At 44.6% G+C, this 26,197-nt stretch overlaps 3 protein-coding genes and 1 long non-coding RNA gene across 12 annotated transcripts in view; 2 read left to right on the plus strand and 2 right to left on the minus strand.

Moving 5' to 3' along the window:
• palld (palladin, cytoskeletal associated protein) overlaps positions 1-2,980 on the plus strand; it is a 50,522-nt gene extending 47,542 nt beyond the window's left edge. For all 5 annotated transcript variants that reach the window (XM_061824203.1, XM_061824204.1, XM_061824207.1 and 2 more), the window contains 4 exons: positions 684-891; positions 1,037-1,202; positions 1,311-1,444; positions 2,340-2,980. In XM_061824203.1, coding sequence (XP_061680187.1) covers positions 684-891; positions 1,037-1,202; positions 1,311-1,444; positions 2,340-2,500 — 669 coding nt within the window. In that variant the 3' untranslated portion in view covers positions 2,501-2,980. The remainder of the gene's footprint in view (positions 1-683; positions 892-1,036; positions 1,203-1,310; positions 1,445-2,339) is intronic.
• LOC133503071 (centrosomal protein of 135 kDa-like) lies at positions 2,515-8,442 on the minus strand. 4 transcript variants are annotated; one of them, XR_009795623.1, is made up of 8 exons: positions 8,049-8,442; positions 7,452-7,588; positions 7,031-7,130; positions 6,070-6,154; positions 5,735-5,995; positions 5,362-5,500; positions 3,189-4,416; positions 2,515-2,648 (listed from the first exon to the last, which is right to left on the minus strand). XR_009795623.1 is itself a non-coding variant. In XM_061824209.1 (8 exons), the coding sequence occupies exons 2-8, from the start codon at positions 8,156-8,158 to the stop codon at positions 4,130-4,132; spliced, it is 1,119 nt and encodes a 372-aa protein (XP_061680193.1). In that variant the 5' UTR covers positions 8,159-8,243; positions 8,411-8,426; the 3' UTR covers positions 3,127-4,129. The 4 variants fall into 4 exon arrangements, 3 of the variants coding, with proteins under 3 accessions (XP_061680193.1, XP_061680192.1, XP_061680194.1); XM_061824209.1 differs by lacking the exon at positions 2,515-2,648 and having other exon boundaries at positions 3,127-4,416; positions 8,049-8,243; positions 8,411-8,426; XM_061824208.1 differs by lacking the exon at positions 2,515-2,648 and having other exon boundaries at positions 3,127-4,416.
• A 2,093-nt stretch (positions 8,443-10,535) lies between these two features.
• The window catches only part of sh3rf1 (SH3 domain containing ring finger 1), a 49,763-nt gene continuing 34,101 nt past the window's right edge, over positions 10,536-26,197 (minus strand). The window contains exons 6-12 of one of the 2 annotated variants that reach the window (XM_061825795.1): positions 22,910-23,020; positions 19,851-19,978; positions 18,222-18,404; positions 16,258-16,532; positions 15,443-15,702; positions 14,733-15,076; positions 10,536-13,381 (exon numbers count right to left, since the gene is read on the minus strand). In XM_061825795.1, the coding sequence (XP_061681779.1) occupies positions 13,213-13,381; positions 14,733-15,076; positions 15,443-15,702; positions 16,258-16,532; positions 18,222-18,404; positions 19,851-19,978; positions 22,910-23,020 (1,470 nt within the window). In that variant the 3' untranslated portion in view covers positions 10,536-13,212. The remainder of the gene's footprint in view (positions 13,382-14,732; positions 15,077-15,442; positions 15,703-16,257; positions 16,533-18,221; positions 18,405-19,850; positions 19,979-22,909; positions 23,021-26,197) is intronic. The other variant, XM_061825796.1, reaches the window with a different exon arrangement.
• On the plus strand, positions 15,699-16,368 carry LOC133503836 (uncharacterized). The gene is made up of 3 exons (XR_009795847.1): positions 15,699-15,834; positions 16,047-16,078; positions 16,241-16,368. It is a non-coding gene; the product is annotated as an uncharacterized LOC133503836 (long non-coding RNA).

Here is a 26,197-nt window from a genome sequence, read left to right on the forward strand (position 1 = left end):
GCGGCTTTGCTCGACGTTATTCGGGAAAATGCTTTGTTTTAGGGTGGTGTATTTATCAGTTTTGTTATTCAAAAAACTGAGACATGGTTTTGGTTAAAAAAAAAATTGATTGAAATCCGCAACAAAATTTTGCCCCCCCAAAAAAAGACCATAAGAAAACAGAAGTTGCGCAGTTGTTCTGCCAGATTGTTATTTTTTTATTTTTATTTTTTTATGGTCTCTCCGAGGCATCACGGTGGTTCAGCTGGTAAAGCGTTGGCCTCACAGTTTCTGAGGACCCGGGTTCGATCCTGGCCCCACCCGTGTGGAGTTTGCATGTTCTCCCCGGGCCTGCGTGGCTTTTTTCCGGGTGGGCACTCCGGTTTCCTACCACATCCCCCAAAAAATGCAACATTAATTGGACACTCCCTCTAAATTGCCCCTAGGTGTGATTGTGAGTGCGCCTGTCGTTTGTCTCCATGTGCCCTGCGATTGGCTGGCGACCAGTTCAGGGTGTGCCCCGCCTCCTGCCCGTTGACAGCTGGGATAGGCTCCAGCACTCACGCGACCCTCGTGAGGATAAGCGGCAAAGAATATGGATGGTGTTTCCGTGTGCAATACGTGCGACCGCACGGGGAAATATCGAAAAGGATTTGAAGCTGTCCGTGAAAAGCGCCGCCGCCATAAACGCCTCCGCGTCGCAGGTGAGCGGCCTGCCCACCCCGGACCTGCTGTGGCAGCTCAACGGCCAGACGGTCCGGCCCGACTCGGCCCACAAAATGCTGGTGCGCGAGAACGGCGTCCACTCGCTGGTCATCGAGCCCGTCAGCGCCCGCGACGCCGGCGTCTACACGTGCGTCGCCAGCAACCGCGCCGGGCAGAACTCCTTCAACCTGGAGCTCATCGTCGCAGGTGACCTTTGACCCAAAAGGCCGCACTTTGCTTTTTCTTTGGCTTTTGGGGACGGCCTGGGGGGGTTGATGATATCCAGACAAAATTACAAAAATGATTCCGAACGTTGAGTGGAAAAACATTTTTTGTTGTTGTTGTCACGCAGCCAAGGAGATGCACAAGGCGCCGTCGTTCTCGGAGAAGCTCCAGAACACCAGCGTGGCGGAGGGCCACCCCGTGCGGCTGGAGTGTCGCGTCAGCGGCGTCCCGTACCCGCAGATCTTCTGGAAGCGCGAGAACGAGTCGCTCACGCACAACACCGACAGAATCAGGTCGGCGCCTCCTCGCTAAATAAAGCCACCACTTTTCTTTTCTTTGTCCCCAGCGCTTACCTCATTTGGTGGTGTGTTTTTTTTTTTCTTCTTCTTTTTTTTTCCCAGCATGCACCAGGACAACTGCGGCTACCTGTGCATGATCATCCAGCCGGCGAGCAAGGAGGACGCCGGATGGTACACCGTGTCGGCCAAGAACGACGCCGGGATCGTGTCCAGCACCGCGCGCCTCGACGTGCACGGTAAAATGCAAACAAAGACGGATTATTTGGGACACGCACACGCTTACATGATGAATTATATAATGTATAGCATTTGTTAAATTTTTAAAAAATAAGCACTTTTTTTTTTCTTTTTTAGAAAAGACAAATTTTTTTCAAATATTCAAAAATAAATGTTTTGATTAAAAATCTATTTAAAACAGGCGGCACAGTGGATCAGCTGGTCAAGCATTGTCCTCACAGTTCTGAGGTTCCGGGTTCAACCCCGGCCCAGCCCGTGTGGACTTTGCATGTTCTCCCCGTGCCTGCGTGGCTTTTCTCCGGGTGGGCACTCCGGTTTCCTCCCACGTCCCAAAAACATGCGACATTAATTGGACACTCTAAATTGCCCCAAGGTGTGATCGTGTTTGTTTGTCTCTGTGCCCTGCGATTGGCTGGTGACCAGTTCAGGGTGAACCCCGCCTCCTGCCCGTTGACAGCATTCCCTGCGACCCTTGTGAGGATAAGCGCCAAAAAAATGGATGGATGTATAGTATTTGTTAAATTAAAAATATACTTTTTTTTTTTAGAAAAGACACGTTCTTTTTTTCGTTAAAAAATGTATTCCAACTTTGTTTTTTCATTGTTCAGGAAAATAGCTGACAATTTTTTTTTGAATTGTTGCAATGTTACAGAAAATGGGATAATATTCTGCAAAAAAATCCCACCTAATAAAATGCCATATTTTCTCCAGAAAAAAAAAGAACATTCAAACACAAATTATGACGGTAAAAATGAACAGCTTGTGAAAGCACACGAACATTTTCCAAGGTAATTTTTCTCGAAAAAAGTCAGAATATTCCATGAGAATTCAAAAACAAAAAGGTCAAAGGTCAAAGAGTGTATTTCCTGAAAAGCACTTTTTGTATGTGCGCAGCCCAGTGGCAGCAGCCGAGCACGCCCAAAGCGAAGCCGCTGCGCCCGTCCAGCAGCCGCTACGCCGCCCTGACGGAGCGCGGCCTGGACGTCAAGGCGGCCTTCTTCCCGGACTGCAGCCCCCTGCCGCCCGGTTCCCTCGTGGAGAGCGACGACCTGTAGGGGGCGCAGTCGACACCCCCCCCCCCCCCTTCAAGCGACTGGAAAGTGCGAGATGGAGAAGTTGTCGAGATGTCGCGAGAGCGAGGCCGGACCTTCGAGGAAGTCGGGTGTCGGTTTTTGGGTCAGGAAAAACAAATTGTTGCCGTTTCTGTTAAGACATGAACGCTTTTCAGTGTCACAAATCGTCCAGATTATTTTTGTATTTAAAAAAAAAAAAAACTTATTTCCATATCTGACGTTTCATCAGCTTATATCACAACACTTTTTCTTTTGCATGTGATCGTGGACACTCGTATGTTTGCACAGTGCCTAAACGTCATTTACAATCTTTCTTATCATCCGCTTGTTATGATTAATATTAATCCATCATCAAGCGAGTTTTTTTTTCCATGGCCTGCCATCCCTGTATATGGATTCTTCTCCGCCGCCGATATTATTTTAGTTCATGAAAGGTGCAAATAAAGATAAATCTTTTAACAAGACGGCGTAACGTTCCTGCCGAGGCATAAATACACAATATGAATCCACTTAAATGATCAAAAGTTTGTGCGGGTTCGAATCAAACCAAGCGATGTCACGATTGAAGAGTCATGTGTGATGTGACGTCATCAATAGGCGACAGTGGTTAAAATTCACACGTTAAATGAGAAACGATGTGTTGAGATTTTGTCAACAGTGACTTCAGTACCTCAGCCTGTTGGGCCATTATTCGCTGAACCGCCAGATGGCGCTGTTTGCGCAGACGAAAGGAGATGTCTGTGCCAATAATCCGCCAGTAGGGGACGCCATTTACACCGCAAAAAGTTGTCTGCGGTGCCAGCACACTACGTAACCAAGTAAATCTTTTTCTCTAGTTTGGAAAATTTTACACACACAAAAACGTGTCAAAAACACACACACACACACACACAAAAAAATAAATAACAACAACAAAAAACCCCACACCAATCACATAAATCTGACAAAATTATACCGCAAAAAAGTTCATAAAATATCTGGGAAGAAAACATGCAAAGGAGGACACTTTAAAAATGACCCTAAGCAATTAGGGGGAAAAAATCTGATAAAAAGAAAAAAAATTAAGTGCCAAATCCATAAAAATTGACAAGTGACAAAAAAACATTGCAGTAAATCAACCAAAGACAAAAACATGGATAAAAATGGGTAATAATGGTTGCAATTTTTTGAAATGTGAAAAACAACAACAAACCTATAAAACAGCCAACAAAAATGACAACAAGTCGACAAGAAACCCAAAAAAGATTGAGAAAACTTGGTCAAAAAAAGGGCGAAAACCTCCCAATATTTGCAGACAATAATAAGACAAAAAAAAAAAATACAATTTTAAACTCACTCATGCAAGACACAAAAACAGGCAAAATATATATATATATATATATATCTGAGGCCAAAATCTTCTTAGTCTGGGCCCCCCAAAAAAATGTACGACGATGACCAGTCCAAAGTCGGGTTTAGTGTCATTTCAAGGACGGTGCAAACACTCAGTCAAGTCCGAAGTCCGAAGTCCGATAACGATGGGATGGGATGTTGGGAGGCGAGGTTCCGGTTCTGGCTGAAGTGCTTCTTCTGCGTCAGGTGAGTGTCGTCGCCACCGTGGCAACAAAACCTTCACCCATCGGAACGCGAGCGTCCACTCGGCTCACCTTCCTCGCCCGGGAAGGAGGCGGCCAGGACCGACTTGTTCCTCCTGGCCTGCGTGGGACTCGGCGCCGCGGGCGCGTCGGGCGGCGTCGACGCTCGGGGGGCCGCGGCTTTCAGGAGGCGCTTGTAGCTTCGGACTTCGCGCCGGTAGCGATCGCGCTCCTCCTCCAGGCTCTCGACGAAGGCGACCACGCCGGGCGCAGGACCGCCGCCGCCGGATTTGCCCCGCGACCGACCCAGGACCAGGTCTCGGTCTGAACCAGATGCAGACGGAATTTCACTTGGCTATTTTACGACTGTAAACGTCATGATCCAAGCCGCTTGTCCTCACAAGGGTCGCAGGAAAGCTGGAGCCTATCCCAGCTGGCTTCGGGCAAGAGGCAGACTACGCCCTGAACTGGTCGCCAGTCAGTCGCAGGGCAGATATCGACACCGTCACTGAACGGGAATCGATCCTCGTCAGGCGTGTGTACCGCGACACCATCAGTGACTCGCTATATTGAAAATGCTAATTTGAATATTAAAATCAACATTTGATAAACATCTGACCCTTTGGAAGCACCCTGGTTGGTTAATCAATAGAAATTGACTCAATTATAAGCGACAGTTTTAAAATGGAAATGGATTCTTTTTTTTTAATTAAAAAAAAAATCATGAACACATTTTAATAGATTTAAAAATAATTTGAATTCAAGTTATCCAGAATGGTTGATCCTGAAATTATACCAATTTTAATATACATTTTTACAAGTGAACATTTTTATTTTTGTCATCAAAATGAACTATTTTATATAGAATTTTACATCATTAACTTTCAAAATTGATTAATTAAAATTATTTATATTGTATATTTTTGCACCATTTATATACATCGATCATGCCTTGAACTGGCATTGTTGATTTTACTACTGATGATGATGATGATGATAATGTCTGAGGGTGGCACGGTGGATGACTTGTTAGCACAGCCACCCCAGAGTTCCGAGGTTGCGGGTTCAAATCTGGCAGCCAGTGCGGCGTTTCCATGTTGCACGGTAGACTCTAAATTGCCCGTAGGTTTACATGATAAGTAATCGGTTATTTCTACGTGTCCCGCGATTGGCTGACGAGCAGTTCTCGCGCGACGATAGCTAGGATAGGCACTTGTGAGGATAAGCACCAGAGATAACGGATGGATCTCAAATAACGAAAAGGCTGACGGGTGTTCGTCATGGCGTCCACTTTGTTCTGCAGCGCGCTCTTCTCCGCCTCCAAGAAGTCGAGCAGTCCCTCCAGTTTTTGGTTCCGTCCTCTGGCCTCGTTCAGCTGCTCCCGAAGACGACGGCGCTCGCTAACTTCCTGCCCAAAAAGACGGTTGCAAGTCCGAGTCCCGAGGAAATTGCCTTTAAGAAAGTGCAACATTTTTTTAAAAATCTTTTTTTCCCCCAATTACACCTCTGGACAATTTGAATGTCTTTGGAATGCGCGAGGAAGTCGGAGTACCCGGAGAAAAGCCACGCAGGCACAAGTACTCCGGCAAACTCGGAAATTCCACACAGCCCAGACTTGAAGGCCAAAACTCCGACGTCTCACCGCTTGTATGTTCCTAAGGTTCTCCTCCAGGTCCTGGATGACTTCCTGTTGGCTGAGGATGACCTCCCTGGAGGCGGCCAGCTTCCTGTAGGCCATGTTGAGCACGCGCTCCTTCAGCGCCACCGTCCGGGCCACGGCGCCGTCCTTGCGCTTCAGCTCCTCGTCGCGCGAGGCCAGCTCGGCCGCCTCGGCGCTCGAACGTCGCCTCGCCTCCTCCAGGGCGCGCTCCAGCGTCCGCTTGGCCTCTTGCAGCTCGGCCAACTGCGTCACACGCGTGCGTTTAGGCGTCTCCGCGGCGAAGCCCCCCTGCCGCCCCCCGCCCGCCGGGGACTTACTTGACTGTTTAAGGTTTTTATGCGCCCGTGAGAGTCGTCCAGCTCCGATTTGATTGAGACGAGCTCCTCCAGCAATTCCGCCCGCCTAGAAACGATCAGCGTGGCATTTTATGCACGTGGAAAAGCATCCGCGGTAAACATTTGGCCCTTCGGAAATCGCCACTCACAAAATAAAACATCGGGATGGTAAATAAAATCATGGACAACATTAGACAAAAACTGCAATTATAGGACAAAACATGGACAGGATTAAATACACACATACGTACATAACATAAAGAGGCAAAAACTGACCAAATCTGACTCCAAAACCTTTTCTCAAATAATGAAAAACACAAAAAAAATTTGAAAAAAAACTTTTAAAAGTCTGAGCTATTTTTAAATAAATAGATCAAATACAAAAAAAAACAGAAAAAACAATGGGCAAGAATGGATGCAGTTTTAAACGTGAAAAATTGCACCCAAAAATTCTGAAAGAATAATAATATATATAAATATATAATATCCGTCCATCCATTTTCTTTTTGCCGCCTATCCTCACGAGAGTCGCGGGAGTGCTGGAGCCTATCGCAGCCGTCAACGGGCAGGAGGCGGGGTCCACCCAGAACTGGTCGCCAGCCAATCGCAGAGCACATGGCGACAAACAGCCCCACTCACAATCACACCTACGGGCAATTTAGAGTGTCCGATTAATGCTGCATATTTTTGGGATGTGAGAGGAAACCCGGAGAAAACCCACATGCAAACATCCAACAACATGCAAAGTGCACACAGGCGGGGCCGGGATCGTACCCGGGTCCTCAGAACTGTGAGGCCAGCGCTTTACCAGCTTAACACTGTGCCGCCAATTAATATAATAATAAGATAAAGTTGTTGTACAACAACACGGGAATAACTAACAACCCTGACAAAAACCTTCCCGCTTCGTTTTTCCTCCTGTTCTACCGAGGAGCCAACGAACCTCGCAGATAAATCCGCTTCGTCGTCGTCACGAGGCCGACGTTGGTCTTCATCCATCTGTGTACACTTGTGTATCGACGCGACGCTGCGGTTTTTACCGCCTGAAAATAGACCAAAATACCTTGACTACCGCGACAAACCATTTAAAAAAAAAAACTCTGAATATTTTTAAGAATTCTACAACTTTATAAAAACACTGTCATTACCTACCGTAGTTCCCCTAAAGAGCGCACTTGGTTATAGCGCTAACGCTAGTACAGCGTGTGCTAACGCTAACGCCGCGCAAACAGGGCCGGTTAAAAAAAAATATATATATACTGGTAAAAATCACTGAGACACAGCAGCAACACGCCAGTGCAGCGCTAACAGGGCCGGACCGGTAAAAGTCATTTCCTTGGCACATATATTCAGTCTTAGCTTACCTCCGCTGATAAAATAGTCGCCAGAGGCCATCTTGGTCCCGTACGGTGGCTCAGGTAGGACATGGTCGTGGTATCGCTCGTGCTTTCCCACTGCCAGTTTAGCATCGCGCAGGCTAACCGTGGTGTGAACCAGATCGCTGCCAGCCAAACAAAGCGTCATCACGCAAGATCCGAGCCAGGCAGGGAGCTGAATTCACTTCTCAGACTTTTTATTTTATTTGAAGCAGATGCAGTTGTTGTCATAACTCAACCGTTTATGTTTGAAACAAAGACAATGGATATAAAAAGTCTACACACCCCAGGGTCCCATATTTCTACAGAAAATCTTGTACTGTAGCTATATAAACAAGGAACCCGCAATAAGAAAAATTTAACCCTCTTCTTTCATCTGAAAAAAGTGCATTCCTACCTTTAACCAGTCTTTATTGTTTGCTTTTGTGTAAAGCAAAAAAAAAAAAACAACAACAAAAAAAGTCAGAAAAGCTTTTTTTTGTTTTGTTTTAGATCACAGAGACCTGAGATTTGAACAAGGGTGTGTAAACTTTTTATACCCACTGTTTTCCAAATATTTACATTAAAGACCACGAGGGTTTCTACCTGAAGAGCTTAGCAACCAGCGGCACCGAGTCCACTCCAAGATGGAGTCTGTAGCCCAGCTGGTCCAGACGCTTTCTGAGGTGGCTCCTGGTCTTCTCCGCGCCGTCCATGGTCTCGATCCCAAAAGCCGCGCCAGCCCCAAGGCCACCATTGGGACCGCTTCCTACTTAGGCCTCATTGTTTTTCCACGTCGTCCTGTAAACGTGAACCACAAGGAGCAACGTCACACGTCTTTATGACCAAAATCAAAGCTTCAAAGACCTTTGCGTCCATCTTGGGTCATTTTGAAAGTAATTGTGTAGACTCATGCCACGCCCCCCTGCGCTGGAATTCTGCATGACAACAAGATGTGAAGTCCTCACCTCCCCACTGATATTAGGCTAATAACCACTGATCTAAAAAAAAAAAAACTGGATAGCGCGTACATATCAGTGTGTCTAGCAGTGTGTCAATTGACCCCTCCGCGGATATTGCGCAATCCGCGTCACTGACCAATCAGAGGCCAGAGATCTGCATAGACCAACGCCCGTTTTTGCTCCCGCCATTTTCTCAGACAACATTGCATGGTCCAGTATAGGTTTTGTTAGCGTTTTATCGCGTATTTGGGTTATTTAACAAAGAATATGGTTAAGAGGTGTAGTCACGGACTTTGCAATAGTGACGACAGGTATCCTGAAAGGCGAGTTGGTGGAGTTCCATTCGTACCCTTTCCAAAACCGAAGACCCAGTACGAAAAATGCCTTCGGAACACATATGTTTGCACGAAGGTATGCCCTATATTTGATTTTCAATACACGTCTCGTATACATGAATGAGACGTTCTCCGCTAGCATAACACCGCTACGTGCGAACGATTGACAAACTTATTCTTTGTTGAGCGATATTTAGCGATGATCGGACTGCGCAAACGTGTCGCTTTCTTGCCGGCTCGCGGCCGAAGCTTAACCAGACTGTGTTTGCACGAAGATATGCCCTAAATTTGATTTTTAATACACGTCTCGTATAAATGAATGAGACGTTCTCCGCTAGCATAACACCGCTACGTGTGAATGATTGAAAGAAATCACAAGCATGGCGTCTCTCTCAGTTCAGAATGTATTGTATTGTATTTGCCATTTTTACTAATTGTTTGTCTTACGTCAGCGCACGTGGCGTGAGGTCAGTTCAGGAGGCGTGGTTAAGTGCCCTGTACGCAGGGGTCAATTGGTTGAAACCAGCTGGCCGCCATCTTGGTACTCCCAAAATGTGTGGAGGACATGCTTTACAGGTTGGATAATGGCGGGGTTTTTCTTCAAATTTTGGCACGTAGAATTAAAACTGGTCGTGTGAGCTTGACATTTTTTCAGCTCTGGTAACATGAAGGATTTTTAATTCGAGTTGGTAAGCCAAAAAAGGCAAAGTGCAAATATAACATCGTGACTAGCAAGAAACCTCGCATATTACCTAGGCCCTAATTTCCGTGACATGTTAACTTTTCCCAAAATACGCTGTGAAGCACTATCATCGTAACATAGCAAAAAAGTTTTTCATAAAAACATAACATTTTAAGTCAATCAGTTAGATATATCTTTGGAAATAATGGGAAAATACATGCTAAAGGCATTGTTCATTTGTTGTCTCTGTGACATTTTATTTCAGACAGAAAATTTCAACTTTCAATTTGCAGAGTTCTGCATTATGAAATTCATCAAAAACTTTCACAGAAAATGTGTTTTCTTGCTTGTCCACTGATGAGGTTTGGGAAAATATTGACATCGCTTTTTCGCGAAAAACCGTCGGCCTATAAAGGTGAAGCGGAGAGTGAACAGCGAACAACAACAACCGGAAACGAAACTTTGTTCAAGTGAATTAAGCTCATTAGAAATTAAAAAGCTCTTTACAAACCTTAACAGTGTAAAAGTAAATCTTTCTAACTTACCTGTGGAACGTCTCATAGCCACGAAACTGTCGCTGCACAGATTGGTCCTCGATCTTCTCCATCTCGACAAGTATCAAAGAACCTCGTTTTGTGATCATTGGGTCCGACATAGGAACGGAACCCTTCACATGCGCTAAAATACTTTCATAATTGTCACCACGGTCGACCGACTGAAGCCTTTTATGATCTTGAGCTTTATTTCCATGGTCATGGATTTCCTTTTGGCTGCAGAAGCATTTGCAAAAAAAACGCAGCTTTCTTCTTTGGGACCACAATGTCGAAAAAGGAGGGCGAAAAATGTGAAGATACAAACACGGACAAGCGTTAGCCAGACAAAACGGCGGACGGGGGACGGCCGTTGTTAAGTCGAAACGTCTTAAGTCGAGACCGTCTTCACCCGAGGAATCCCTGGATTGAAAATGTGATCATTTTACATTTCAAATTCAAATCCTGTTGGCGCGAATTTACTTCCATAGCTTTCACTTTCGACAGGAAACCAACAAGAAACAAAAACAAGACAAAGTGCTCGGCAGGAGAGTTGTGAAGTTGTCCTTAAGATTTATGACTTTATTTTTTACTTTCTTTTTTTTTGTCTTTACATCTGTTCAGCTGAAGAACGTCACGGTGGTGAAACACCACGATACAGTATGTTTGAAAACTATAAAAAAAAACAAAAAGAGTGTTAAGGCCACAAAAAAAAAAAAAAAAAAAAAACGGTAGAATGACAAGAGGATCGATTTCATTCATCTGTTTTGCGTACCGTTTATCCTCAGGCGGGTCGCAGGCGTGCTGGAGCCCATCCCAGCTATCTTCGGGCCGGAGAAGGGTTACGCCCTCAACTGGTCGCCAGCCAATCGCAGGGCACAGACAAAAAAAAAAAAAAAAAAAACGACCATTCGCACCTATGGGCAATTTCGAGACTTCAATTAAGCTACTATGCGAGTTTTGGGTTTGGGATGTGGGAGGAAAACCAAAGTACCTGCAGAAAATGCATGCAGGCACGCGGAGAAGGTGCAAAGTCCACCAGATTTGAACCTGCAACCTCGGGACTGTGAGGCATACATGCTAACCAGTCATCCCACCCCCATTAGAACATAAAACAATAACAAAGGTGCATTGCTTAGAGTTGTAATATTATCTGAATAAAGTCATTCATTCATGGGGAAATGTGATACTGAAAAAAAAAAAATCTTTAAAAAAAAAAAAAGCATAAAAAGCTGTATCTACTGAAATAAAATTGTAATTTTATGAGGTTGTGATATTGTAATTTCCCAAAAAAGTCATCTTCGAATAGTTGTATTTTATGAAATGAAACAAACACCATTTTATGAGGAAAACCTTTAAAACCATTACAAGAATTATGGTGTATTTTTTCATTAAGTCAGGAAAAGGTGTGCCAATAAAGTGTTTATGAGAATGTTACAAGTATTTTTAGAGGAATGAAAAGTCACGTTATGAAGGAAAAAAATGTGAAAAATATTCCAAGAATATAGGTGGAGTTTGGAAATAAGTCATGAAAAAAAAGTGTTTATAAAGATAATTTCATAACATAATGTAATAATTACCAGAATAGCATTTTTTAATGAACACATTTTATAAAAATAAAATGTAATAATTTCTACAGTACATATTTTTTTCCTCCAAGTAATATGACATTATTCCCATTAAAAAAAATCTTGTAATATTACAACTAATTTTGAATGAAATTAAATGAATGATTTTTTTTCTCCCCTATCTTAAGTCAAACTTTAAAAAAGCAGCTTAGAGCCCCAAAACCGCCAACATGGAAAAAATATTTTTAAGACATTATTATTTAGAATGATTCTTAATGTTGTTGACGTTTTGAGATACGATATCATGGCGCATCGAGAAAGATTACAACAGTAAACAGTGAACCATCAATCACTAAACTTCAGAAGGGACGGGAAACCATTTATCAGAATTGTGCCAATTTTAGATTAATTATATGAAAACATATGACGCAACAGATGCATTGTTCAACATTTTACGGTTTATGAATCTGTTATCTGCTGGACCGATCGCAGTGGGCCGCCGCTATTCCCCGGCCCATAAACGTCAAAAATTCTGCGATAATTGTCATGCAAGCAAAACATTTTTTTTTCTGAAAAATAACAAGTGGTGGATCGCCCCCCTCAACGATAAAAAAAAACACGATTTAGCGGGGGCTTCCGTAAATAACGGCGGATATGTTCCCACCCCCAAAAATCTGTGAACAGGTGAATTTGTCTACGCTGAAATGCAAATATGCAGGGGTTAACTATATTATAACAAAATACAATTAAAAAAAAAAAATGCTAATGCTAACCGCTAACAGTGTTGTTTCTCCTACACGCAAATACAAATAAATCTCTCATTTCGCAAAAGAAATGTTACAGTAATTCAAGTCAATACAAAGACAATCAAAAGGGATCAATCGTAACGATGGTCTCTCTTTCTCTCTCTAAAGTATTCCAGCATGTTCCGAAAGCGAGGCAAATGTGCTTTGTTGCGTCACGCTGGCCGAGTCACATTAAAGAGTCGTGAGGTTGCTACAACTGTCCAGGAGCAGCATTTTGTCGCGACGATAAAAATAAAACAACGAAAACGGGAATTAAAACAATAAAAAGTCACTCTACTGAGGCAGAGCTACGTCGGCGGGAGTTTGATTAGCAGCACGGCTCGTCCGGCCCGTGGAACACGACAGCGGGACGGCGAGTCGTTTCCGGAGAAGCTGGAGGAGCCTCGGATGAATTTGGAATATTTCCGTCGAGGCTTGATTTGACTTAGCATGTCAATAATTTTTTTTTTTTTTTAAAAAAAGGTGGAAAAGTTCAGACGTGCATATTTTGGGAATTTGAATGGATTAATCCAAATTTGAAATTCTGTCAATGAAGAAAATATTCTTTTGGCAAGCCTCCAAATGATCACTTTTCACACTGAACTACTGAAATATTAATAATATAGTATTCCGGCATTTTGTAATTTATTGAGAGCCACCCGCATCAAAATGGCCACCAATCAAATGAGAGCACGTGCCAGTTTAACCCTTTGAACCACCCAAAAGAGGCCACTACTTGTTGAAATAAGTTAAAAAAAGAAAAAGAGTAACATATCTATATTAACAGAATATTTGTTCGTCCGAGACGAAATCCTCTCTGTGTCCTTATGTACAATAAAGTGATGAACAGTACAAGGCACACATTGAAGGGTATAAATTATGAAACAAACAAACAAAAAAAAGGCGGCTTAGATACTGTCCACGAAGCTGCCGGGGAACAATCCGGTCCTGCCGTTCCGCTGCAGCGTTCCTTTGAACCAGCCGTCCTCGCGCTTCCGGTGCACAAACACCACGTCGCCCTCCTTCAGCTCCAGCTCGGCCTCGCTCTGCGGCGGGTACGACACCGCCACCCTGTACCTGAGGTACCGCCACAAGCGCGAAGATTAGGACTCCGCATTCCGACTTTGGGGTCTTTTAGCCGTGCTTTGTCTGTTCTCTTTGCCATGGGTGACCCTAAAAGAGGCCCTGAAGCCCCACAAAATTTTCCTCCGAGGATCATTGGGACATACAAGTCCCGCCACCACTATAATATGTCGGCTTCCAAACAGCAACAAAAAACAACTATATGAAATATTACAAGAGTTAAGTCGTCAGTATTTTTTGCAAAAAAAAAAAAGGTCACGAGTTGATATACCTGAAATAATTATTGCTTAAGACGGTTTTCTTTATTATTTTATTTATTATCTTTCCATTTTCAAGCACATTTGGAGGCTCCTTATTTATAATTATTTTAGTTTTACCAGTCCTACCGTGCAGAGTGAAAAATAATTAGATAACTTTAAAATCTTTTTTATTCCTGTTTTAGTGGAATTGGTATATGTTTTCTTAAAAAAATCCATCCATCCATCCATCCGTCAATTTTCTTAGCTGCTTATCCTCATGACAGTCGCGGGGAGTGCTGGAGCCAATCCCAGCTGTCAACGGGCAGGAGGCGGGGCACACCCTGAACTGGTTGCCAGCCGATCGCAGGGCACACCAAGACAAACAGCCGCACTCACAATCACACCTCGGGACAATTTAGAGCGTCCAATTACCGTAATTTCCGGCCTATGAGCCCGGACTTTTTTCACAAGTTTTCAACACTGCTGTTTATGTGGTGATGCGGCTAATTTGTGCATTTTTTTTCTAATGTCTGCAAGGGGGCACTCGAGCAGAAAAGGTAAGAGTGAGACCAGTGGAATATATGTGCCGTGGAAGTGACTTTTACCGGTACCGCCCTGTCAGCACTGCGCTAGCGTGTTACTGCTGTGCCTGTGATTTTTACCGGGATGATTTTTTTTTTAACCGGCCCGGTTAGTGCAGTGCTACAGTTAGTGCGGCGCTATCGTTAGCGTGGCGCTAGCGTTAGCAGGGCAGCGCGAACGTTAAACTCTCTGTGTACCATCTTTCTTTGTAAATATCTCATGTTTTAATGTGAGTTTTAATGTGAACACGTCCGGCTTTTACACAGCTGCGGCGTACGTACGTACAAAAATGGTATTTCCTTATAACCAGGTGCGCTCTGCAGCCCGGTAATTATGCTAATGTTGCATATTTTTGGGATGTGGGAGGAAACCGGAGTGCCCGGAGAGAACATGCAAACTCCACACAGGCCGGTCTGGGATCGAACCCGGGACCTCAGAACTGTGAGGCCAACGTTTTCCAGCTGACCCACCGTGCCCACTTCTTAAAAAAATATATACATATAAAATTCCCACGGGGAGGGTACCTCTCGCAGATGATGGGCCGGGCGTCATGCTGCACCGATGACAGCGAGGAGCACGGCTGGCGAGGAGGCGGAGCAATGGGAGCGCTCCCGTCCAGCGCGGCGGTCCTCCGATGGGTGCAGGGGTCCGACGAAGAAGAGGAGGAGGCGGACGATGACGACGGCGAGCCGGCGTCCGCGTCGTGGCCGCCAATGGCGGCGGAGGGAAGGGAGCCCTCGGGGCCCGCGGCACCTTGGGCCGACTCTCCGGTGGCGTCTTGCTCCGTCTCGAGCGTGGGCGAGGAAGGCGGCGACTGGCGCGACTTCTTCTTGTTGGACAGCAGCTTCAGAAGACTTTTCTTTTCTCTCTGCGGGGACAACAAAACAGGAGTGTGAATGGAAGAAACTTCACGTTTTTTTGTACGACTCCCGGGCGGCACGGACGACCGGTTGTTGGCGCGTCTGAAGACAAACTAGTCCTGTTGCACTTTCAAAAAGAAACGATTCATGTGATACTGTGCTTTCCGAAAGAAGGGAACAATTAATCTGGCACTTTGCTGAAAAGGACAAACTACTGATGTTATAGTTTCCTAAAAATTAGACCAACGACTAATATTGCGGTCCAAGGTGTTCCTCGCCTCTCCCCTCATATTAGCTGGGACGGGGGGTCCACCTCAGACAGCCTAAAGAAGACTATAAATGCTAGAAATATGGATGGCTGCATCATTTCCTACCTTCATGTCTTTGTCCAGGCGGCAGGCGAGGGCGGCGCCGGTCGCGGCGAGGACGGGCACGGGTCGCAGGGCGTCTCCGTCCAGGGAGGCGGCACAGACATTGGGCGGGGTGAGGGAGGCGGCGGCGCAGCCCAGCGACACCGCCGCCCGAGCGCAGCCCTGGGCGGGGCCCGGGGAGGGCTGGGGGCACGCCGTCAGGTGCGGGAGGAAGCTTCCGGGGGGTGCCGACTGGATGGAGCGGTCCTGACCGTGGGATCCAGCTTGAAATCAAATTTCAATATTTGTGTTTTAACCAGAAAAATTGTTTTGTTTTTATTAGCTCAAAATCTGATTTCAGCCTCCACGTCAATCCAATTGTCCAGAATTCTACAGAATCCGTAGTGCTGGTCAGGGTAATTATTTATATTATTACTATGTTAATAATGGGTTGTATTTTTTAACCAATAACATTTCAAATTCGATGATGTCTGCATTCGTCCAACCCCCCCCCCCCCCCACTTGGTCGGCCACAGCAAAACTTGGTCCTCAAGCGCTTTACACAGCAATACAGCACATTTAATAATCACCATCTCTGACAAGTATGATATCGATTTTTTTTTTTTAGGTAAATACAGATTATGAACTGCTCCAGATGACGTAGGTGGCACAGTTATTCCTATTTCTATTAAATTTTTTGAATTAGCGATTTATGGTTTTGGTGGCAATGCAACATTATATGTAGTTGTGGTATTTATAAGAGCCAAACCAGGAAATAAAAACTAAAAATGTCATATTTTTGGTTCTCTGTGGCAAGCTCAGGTTTTGACGGGCCTTACCTGTCCTGACGGCGTTGCGAGCCTGGTTGACCGTCATCTGCGAGCTGACGTGCAACGGCACTTTGGGCTGCTGGCCGGTCGCGGTCTGAGCCGCCGTCACGGCCGCCGCGGGCTGAACGGCGACCGAGGTGACGGCACCGACGGCGGGGGGGTGCTTGGCGGAGTCGGGGACCGCCGCGGCGGCGGCTCCCTGGTGGCCGGACGAGGGGCTGACTATGGTGATTCCTCTGCCCGCCTGCGTCGGTAACTTGGCCTGGCCGCCCCCTGACGCCGTCCTGAAAGCGGGAAAACGTGGCCCATGTTAGCAACGCAGAGAGGATATAAAGAAGGGAAAATGCGTTCCAGATTCCGAGGGGAATAATGTAATGACAGCCTACTTAAACTTGACAAATTACACCCTGATCCGAAAGACTCGGACGTTGGAAAATGTTAAACGGGCTCTTGCGTGGAATTCAATCGCTTCCAAATGTGCAATCGGAATCAGAACACACTTGAAAGCCAAAAAGTCAAACAAAACTCAGGAGAGCAAACGATCATCATGCAAGGTGGCAGCAAACCTTGGGAAATTTCAGATCACTTACCATTTAAATGGAGTGATTCCTTTTTGAGTTTTTCGAGGGCCATTATAACTCAGAAACCATATTCATCTTTTCTTGCCTCATCGTACTATTCCATATACATAAACATATTGATAGAGAACTCGTTTTGAAATCAGAAGTCAAAGGATAGTTTGTTCAACTATTGTTCAAATTACCGTAAAAAGGGAATTGGTCACAATGATATCTCAACAATATAATTTATTACAGATGGTTATTTGAGCTAGCACAGTAGTTCCTGGGGCGGCACGGTGGTCTCAGCTGGTAAACCGTTGGCTTCTAAGGTCCCGGGTTCAATCCCGGGCCCGCCTGTGTGGAGTTTGCATGTCCTCCCGGTTTCCTCCCACATTCCAAAAGCATGCAACATGAATCGGACACTCTAAATTGCCCCGAGGTGTGATTGTGAGTGCGACTGTTTGCCTCCATGTGCCCTGCGATTGGCTGGCAACCGGTTCAGGGTGTGCCCCGCCTCCTGCCCATTGACACCTGGGATAGGCTCCAGCAGTCAACGCGACCCTTGTCAGGATAAGCGGCAAAAGAAAATAAATGGATGGACAGTGTTGACTGGTTCGACCATCTGCCTCACAGTTCTGAGGACTGGGGTTCAAATCCCACCCCGGCCTGTGCAGGATTTCTCATCCCCCAAAAACATGCACGGTTGGTGAATTGAAGAACCTAAATTGTCCATAGGTGTGAATGTGAGCGTGAATAGTTATTTATATCTAGGTGCCCTGTGATTGGCTGGCATCCAGTTCCTGCCTGGAGATAGCTGGGATAAACTCCACCACTCTCATCCCTTGTGAGGATAAGCAGCTCAGAAAATAAATGGAGGGAATGACAGTTATTTTTTAAATGTGGTGCAGATCTTAACCGGAAGGCTATTAAATGCCACTAGCATAATCCATGACTCTTGTTCAAAGGTTTTTAACGCTGCCAATCTTGGGCGTTTTGCATTGTTTGGTAGTATTAAATCTTGTTTTAAGTACACAACGCGTATGTCTTTTTGTGAACTCTTTAGTCTGAGCTTCTTTTTTTGAATAATTGTTCACTATGTGACAAACTCTTGGTTGTTGTGAATTGAGTGCTTTACGTTTGCTGCCACAATCTAGCGCTTTTTATCTGAAATGTTTGCTTAAAACAAAAAAGTCAAATGCAACTCGCTTCTCAGAAAAATACGCACGTTGGGTTACTCTTAAGTCAAGGTAATCGCTGTAGTTCCGAGATGCCACAAGATGGCACCAAGGCAACACTCGAATTGCTTCGGCCTGAGCTGATAAATTGTGCTCCACTTTGGAAGTCCGACTGGACATGTATGAAAAACTGAACGAAACAAAAAATAATAATAATAATAAAATAAAAAACCATTACCCTTGAACCAACCTGCTGACCGGACTCATGTAGTTCCCCGGGAAGACTCCGATCTTGCCGGTGTGCATGGAGGTGCCTTTGAACCAGCCGTCCTGACAGCGCTCCAGCACCAGGAACATCTCCCCCTTCCTCAGCTCCAGCTCGTCCTCCTTGCGGGGGGCGTAGGGGAACATGGCCACGTAGCTGGAGCCGCAAAGCAGACACATCAAAGACGTGACTCCGTGACTAGCGAACACAGGAAGTTTATCTGTCCTCGCGACGCGGACCCTTCGGCAGCAACATCCTCCCCGCAACTCCCATCTCGCGTGACACAGCATTCGCGGGTCACGTCTCCATTGGGCTGGTGAGGCTTCACAGCTGGGATGTTATCAACATGAAATTTTGGACGGATGCAGATGGCGGCGACATCATATCCTAAACGTATATGAGTGGGCTGCCTCGGTCGGAGGAGGTTTAAAAATCGTGGCCGACTCAAGGCACCCGCAAAGGGACCCAAGAGGAAAGCGTTAGCGGCTTGTTTTGAGCATGTGTGTAAAGTCACTGGGAAACTCCCCTGGACATACTTTTACAGCGCAGCATTAGTAGTGCCTCACAATTTGAGGGGTTGTGGGTTTGAATCTCTGCCTTCCTGTGTGAACGACCATCGTGAGCGATTACCGTAATTTACGGCCTATAAACTACGCCTTTTTTCCCCACACGATTTCAACCCTGCGGTTTATGCGGTCACGCGGCTAATTTGCATATTTTTTCTAGCGGCCGCAAGGGGGCACTCGAGCGGAAACAGCAAGAGTAATACCGGTGGAATATATGTGCCGAGCAAGTGACTTTTACCGGTCCGGCCCTAGAGTGTTACTGCCGTGTCTCAGTGATTTTTACTGGTATGTCTTTTTTAACCGGCCTTGTTAGCACAGCGCTAGCGTTAGTGTGGTAGCACTAGCTATAGCATAGCGGTGCTACCATTAGCATTAGCACAGCGGCGCTAGCGTTAAACTCTGTGTACTGTCTTTCTTGCTAAATATGTCGTGTTTCAATGTTGGCACTTGCGGCTTTTACACAGCTGCGGCGTATGTATGTACCAAATGGTATTTCCTTTCCAAATGTACTGGCTGAGGCTTATAACCAGGTGCGCTCTGTAGGCCGGGAATTACGGTACATACCAGAAGCACTCACAATACAAGAAAATGTGCACAAGAGAGTCCATATCAAAAAAAAAAATAGTCTTTTAATGCTATCTTGTGGCATCGTGGTGCCAGGAAACTATGTTCAAGTGAGTTGATTATTATATTACTATTTTGTGGCATTGAGAAGAAATTACACATTTTTAGGGGGGTACATCAAATACTCAAGGATTTTTGGTATCCCGTCATGACTCGGCATAGCAGAGGTCAACTCTCCATGCGTGTCCCTTTGAGAGGCAGGGCCATGTGACGCTAACAACTCTGCGTGACTGTCTGAGTGTGAGCTGTGGTCCACTGCAGATTCACCCGAGCGTGCCCATTTGTGGTCCCGGCGCTCACAAACAGTTGAAAAGAGCGTCAACAAACAGGGCATTACGGGAAGCAAGGATAGTGTAAAAACCCACTTCAAACCACATGAGGAAAAGAAAATGGATGGAGGCACGAAACTCACACTGTGGGTCTTTGTCTGCCGCCCTGGTCGCCAACGCTAGGCGAGGGCCTCTGGCCCGCTACCAGCGAGTACCCAGCACCTCCGGCGCACGACTGCGGTGGAGGAGGCGGCGGTGGCGGCAGAGCGTCCTGCGGCACGGCAAGAGAGAATGGTAAAGGTGATTATTATTATTATTACTGCTATCACGTGACAATCCATAACTGTAATCGGGATACTGCCCGGGAAACAGAAACACGTTTGTTATTATCTGGGGAAAGCGTGTTTGACTGCAAGCAGTTTATGGCAAGACCTTTGAGCATTTATTCAACATCCTTGATATTCATCTTAAGGTCCATTTATGAGTATTCATTCAAATAACACGTAGACAGATAATATAACATTCACAGGCATATATTATTTATCCTCTGCAATATGCTGGTGATACAGTGGATGACTGGTTAGCGCGTCTGCTTCCCGGTTTTGAGGACTGTGGTTCAAATACCGGCCCCGCCTCTATAAAATTTGCATGTTTTCCCCGTGCCTGCCAGGGTTTTCCCTGGGTACTCTGGTTTCCTTCCACATCCCCAAAACATGCAGTGCCGCTTCAGTGATGAGTCTAAATTGCCCGTAGGTATGAATGTGAATGTAAGTGGTTGTTGATATGTGCCTTGTGATTGGCTGGCAACTAGTTCAGTTCTTCTGCACAAAGATATCTGGGATGGGTTCCAGCACGCCCGTGATCCTATTGAGGAAATATGGAACAGAAGATGAATGGATGTATTATACTGCTCCACGCCGGCCAAAGCCGCGCACACACCAGAAGGTGCAGCACAAAAGCCATTCTAGCAGAAAAGTGTGGGAAACACTGTTTAATTCTTTACATTCTATTCATGTCATTACTGTATGTATTTAAAATGTAGAGCATTTCGCTTAATTCAAAACAAATAAATAATTTTCTTTAAAGCTGGAACACATTAACGCAATTTCGATTAATTTCAATGGGGAAACATGATTTTAGACGTCGTCACGGAATGAATTAAACTTGTGTCTCAAGTCTTTGCAATTAAGATAATTCTGTCACTAGGATAGCAAATAAATGATAAAAGCACTGATTCGTTATTGAATAAAATTTGAAAAATGTGCCAGGTGACAGGAGGTTGCAAGAGTCACAGGAAGTCATACAGGGAACGACTTTGTTCACCTGTTGTGAATTGCCGTTCGGTTCCTTTTGAGAGAACAGCAAGTTGTGAAGTACTCAAAGACTGAAGAGTCGGACAGGTGCATTCAAAGGGTTACAGGTCAAAATATAGAACTGTTTAAAGTATGTTTAAGGTTCATCCTGTAATTTCACTCCAGACCCCAACACCGTATGCCTAAAAGTTGAAGAACATCAAACTGGACCCTCAGTCCAAAACATTTGGACACCAGTTTGTAAGTCAGCCCATCTGACCGCCTTCCATTTTGTTCTTTTTGCTTGTTTGTTTGTTGCTAGGAGACAGCACAGCTGTACCGGCGGCAGAGATGCCAGCCCAGAATGAAACGCAGTCCATATGGAATGACAAATCACGACTCTGATCAACTCAAATTCATCTTGGCAGTTGCAACGATGGCAAAATCCCCCTTTTACCATGTAAGCGCTGTAATTGTAGCCACATGTGTGCGCCTGGCTAGTGAACGCAGCTCTACACGGGGGCCACCGACAACCTGTTAAAAAGTCAACAAACTGAGCGGCCGTGCGGTAACGTCCGTGACACGTTGACAGGGGTGCCAAGCGGCCCCCGCCCCCACCAGAACGAGGGTCAGAGCGTCTTAAGGTTGACTGGCGACGCTGGATCTGAGATAATTAGGCCACCTGCGGGATAAAGGAATCATCTGTACAAAAACATCACGTAGGGTGTCCCAAATGAAGCGGAGAGCTCCATCTTTTGTGTGCGCATTCCTGCTCATTGACAAACTCAGCATGGCAGTGTACACACACACACACACACACCACACACACACACTTTTGTGTAGGCTGAGCGTTATTATTTTTACCATATTTTTTCTCAGCGTTAACGTAGAAACCGGTGGACCGCTTAATTTTTACTACGTGCTTGCATATCTCGGGAGACTTCAGATAAGCGAGCATCTTGGGGATTTACCATTTTGTGTTTTCTTCTGCTTCTTGTGGCTAAGACAAAGGAAGGCAACGGGAAAAAAAACAGGAAATGGAACAAATGTAACGAATCAATTTTCCCCATTGAAATTCACCAAAGTGCTATTAAAGTGAACCTCAAATAGCGAAAATCTGTAGCTAATTCACCGCCATTACGATTCATTGGAAAAAAAACATAATCGCTTTTTTGAAACCCCAAAATTCCAAAATAAGTGGGATAAACCACCAATAAGCTCTGGGTTGGTTCCACCCCAAAAAGAAAAAAAAATGAATAAAATTAAAAAGTGAACAAAAATATAAGTAAACACTGGGAAAAAATATCTGTGTATAGGTGAATCCTTGGTTGCCAAACCGCAAGTATGCAGGAGTCAACTGTGGGTGTTCCTCAAGGGTCATTTCATGGACCCCTCCTCTTCAGGCTGTATATACTACACTTGGGTCAAATTCTGCAGAATTTTAATTAGTTGCAGTATATTATGCAGTGTCTCCAAATGACAACAGTTCAATTGAGGTGTTGTGTCACCGGCTAAAGCGGAAAAATAACTTGATGGGCAAAATACTCTTCAACTAAACTACAACAACACTGAGAAAATTTATTGGGGAATAAAGAAAAGAGGATCGCTGTTAGACCAAGACCAAGTCCAAACTTTTGGTGTTCTTTCAAACTGGAATTCTAGCATCTGAAAAACAGATCCAGAGCAAAGGCTTGCATATTTATATTATTTTTTCGTCTTCCCCTGTTCCATAATAGTGAAGTCGAAAGATTTACTTGGTTGTTTCATTTCATACAAGTCAGTTGAGCTGGCAGTCCAACTATTTGTATCGAAGCAATTAAAAAACAAATCTTCATAAGCAGTTCATAAACTAGCTGGAAGCCCAACTTAATGGAGTTGTTATGGTTGCCTTGGTAACGGTCTGCACCTACCAGCGGAATGGGTGTGTAGCCGGTGTCCGAGGGAAACGTGAAGACGGTCGCTGTGGTGACGGGACTGCTCGGGGGCGGTGTCACGATCAGTCCGGTTGTGCAAATGTGAACCTTTCAAACAGAGGACAAATGTGGCTCATCAAACAAGATGGACATTTCACTGCGCACGCGACAAATACAAATTGGAAAGAGAACTTCTCAAAGGGTGGGTGAAGTTTTGCGCAAAAGTGCCACATTTGATAGGCCACATTTGTACATAGATGCGGTTAAAGAAAATTATAATTTTTTTTGAAATTTTCTTTGAAATATCTTTTTATATCTTCAAACAATTGTGAATAATTTAATTATATTTAACAATGTTTTTAACATTAAAATTTATTACAAATACCTTTTAAACATATTTTAGATATATTTGAACAACAAAATTCAATCATGAACTGTAAAAAAAGGTGTAAAAAAAATAAATAATTTTCATTTGAGGATAAAAATTGTTCACCACCATCTAAACGGCTGGTTATTGTGAAATGAGTTTAGCTCACTGCCAGCCTTTAGCACGTGTATCCAAAAACATTGCTTAAAAATAAGGCAGAGCAAAAAAAAAAAAAAAAAAAACTTTTAAAAAGGCAAAACATTTGTGTTTCCAGGTACAACTACATTTCTGTCCTGTCTGCGTAGGGTGCAACAGAACAGCTTTATTTGCTTTCTACAAGAACAAAACATTAAAAATGCTCCCTGTAGTAAGAGATTAATGTGCTCTACTAATTGGCCAAGGAGGCAGTTAAAGGGTTAAAGCAACAATTATGATTGGACTTTTGATAATTAATATCATGTGACCCCTGGGGACACTACCTACTCCTGATATACTCTTACGGCAGTGGTTCCCAACCTGTGTGCTGTGGCACATAAGTGTGCCGTGAAAGCTCTTTTGGTGCGGCGGGAAATATTCAAATTTCACTAAATTGGTCGAAATAATACTTATTTACAACAAATAATGTATCTTTGTTCATCTATCTGTGGCAGCGGCTTATAAAGGCAAACAGAACGATTAAATGCCGTTGTATTTAATGGCAGAAAGTGTATAATTGACTTTTTGTGACACTTGAATTTGGTGGTGCGCCGTGAGATTTTTCAAACGTAAGGTACGTGCCTTGGCTCGATAAAAATTGAGAATCACTGCCGTAATGTAAAGCATAATACCAGAAGACACCGTTTCACCCGGGGTGTCACGTTGTGTGATCTTGCTTCTCGCCGAGGTGGCCACGGCGACCCTCCTGATTGGTCGACGGCCATCAGGTGACACGTACGCCACCTGATTGGCTCGTCGTGTGCGTGAGAGCGCGGCGGTGTCGTGGTAACAAGGCCCCAGTGTCGCTGGCACAATATCGCCCTGTGGCCTGTGCGATCGCTCGCTCGCTCGCTCTCACCACGCATGACTGCGCCGGGCCGGGACGCCCCCTTTAACTTGAAGCTCCAACTGCATCTGCGCTCTCTAAAATGTGCCTACAAGTTACTTTCCGGCAAAATGGGACATGATTTGGCTTTATGGTGTCAAATGCAGCGTTTTGAGGAAAAGAATCGACGGCAGGAGCGTCGGCTTCCCAAATCCTGCCCTGGGCGACGGGAGCCGACCTTTGTTGTCTTTTTGTCTGGCTGCTGGAAAGATCAGTCAGGTGGAGATGGGAGGAGGGGAGTGTGTGTGTGTGTGCGCCGTAGGCAGTGGGTCTATTGTGTGCGGAGTAAATGCATATTTCTCAAAGACCAATTAAGCTTAAACTATGTTTTGATATGTACTTTGCCTGTTCGCTCACACGCCTCCCAAAAAATGAATGCACACAAACGTCAATAGTGAATTTTTGCAAACTCAGGTCACGTTATCAACATCATACATTTATTTACACGAGCGGTTTATTTTGGTTTTAGTTTTGTCAAACGCGACACACACAGATATATATTTATAAAACCGGGGGGAATTGGGGGAAAAACTATTGCAACAGGGAAAGTCGGCGCTCAAAAATATTCGTCGCTGTAAAACCCGTGAAGAGGGAAAAGCTACACTCAATATAATAAATATCTGGTCAAACATTAGCTAAATGTTTGTTATGTATTTCATTGAGGAGACAATGCAAAGACTGGTTTGGCTTGATGAACAAAACAAAGTCATTGTGAACGTGTACGTACAGAAACTTATCCTATTACTGATACTGACTGCAAAATGGCTAATACACTTGTCATTTTTATTGTTTTGATCCCCTCTAACGAAAGGCAAAGAAGAAGAAGATCCCGTTACATTTAGCAGCGTCTCCAGATGACTACAGTTCAATTGAGCTATTGTGCCACTGTCTAAATCAGATCAATAACTGGATGAGCCAAAATGTTCTTCATCTAAATCACAACAAAACTGAGAAAATTGTTTTGGGCAATAGATAAAAGAGAATCGCTGTTAGTCAACACCTGGACTCTCTATCTTTAAAAACCAAAGACCAAGTCCCAAACCTTGGTGTTCTGATTGATTCCGACCTGACTTTCAACAATCATATCAAATCAATCACAAAAACTGCCTTAAACCATCCGAAGAAAGTAACTAAAGTGAAGTCTTGTATGTGTCAAGCAGACCAGGAAAAGCTCATCCATGCTTTTATCTGAAGGAGACTTGACTACTGTAATGGTCTTCTGACTGGACTCCCCAAAAAAGAATATTCAACAGCTGCAGCTCACGTTCTGACCAAAACAAAGCAGTCAGAGCATAGAACTCCAATCCTAAAGTCCTTGCTCTGGCTTGCAGTCAGCTTTAGAATAGATTTGAAAGTTCTGCGACTCGTCTATAAATCACTAAATGATTTCGTTTCTGAACACACGAAAGAAATGCTTACGGAATACAAACCCAGTAGAGCTCTGAGATCGACTGACTCGGGTCAAATAGTGGAGCGCGGAGTCCAAAGCAAACATGGTGAAGCAGCATTTAGCTAATAGGCTGCACACAAATGGAAGAAGTTGCTAACAGAGGTGACGTCAGTCCCAAGTGGGAATGTTTTGAAATCCAGGTTGAAAACTTCTTTTTTCTCATGCTTTTTAGAATATATGCACATTCTGACCATATTACTTGCACTGTATCCGGTTTTAACTGTCCCTTTTATATATATATATATATTTTTCGTTTGTCATTTTTATGGTTTTTATCCCATTTTAAATGTTTAATCGCTTTGGTTTCAAATGCCTTTCATCGTGTAAAGCACATTGAGTTACCTCATGTATGACGTGGGCTGTACAAATAAATTTGCTTTGCTTGAC

This window comes from Syngnathoides biaculeatus, chromosome 7 (assembly GCF_019802595.1).
Source record: "Syngnathoides biaculeatus isolate LvHL_M chromosome 7, ASM1980259v1, whole genome shotgun sequence".
NCBI classification, from domain to species: Eukaryota; Metazoa; Chordata; class Actinopteri; order Syngnathiformes; family Syngnathidae; genus Syngnathoides; species Syngnathoides biaculeatus.

Excerpts from the sequence above, each read along its gene's own strand:
- LOC133503071 (XM_061824208.1), bottom strand. The coding sequence starts at position 8,158 with ATGGACGGCGCGGAGAAGACCAGGAGCCACCTCAGAAAGCGTCTGGAC. Across the intron at positions 5,996-6,069 it reads TAAAAACCTTAAACAGTCAA|TTGGCCGAGCTGCAAGAGGC; the intron begins GTAAGTCCCCGG and ends CGTGTGACGCAG. Across the intron at positions 4,417-5,361 it reads GGACGCCATGACGAACACCC|ACCGAGACCTGGTCCTGGGT; the intron begins GTCAGCCTTTTC and ends CATCTGGTTCAG.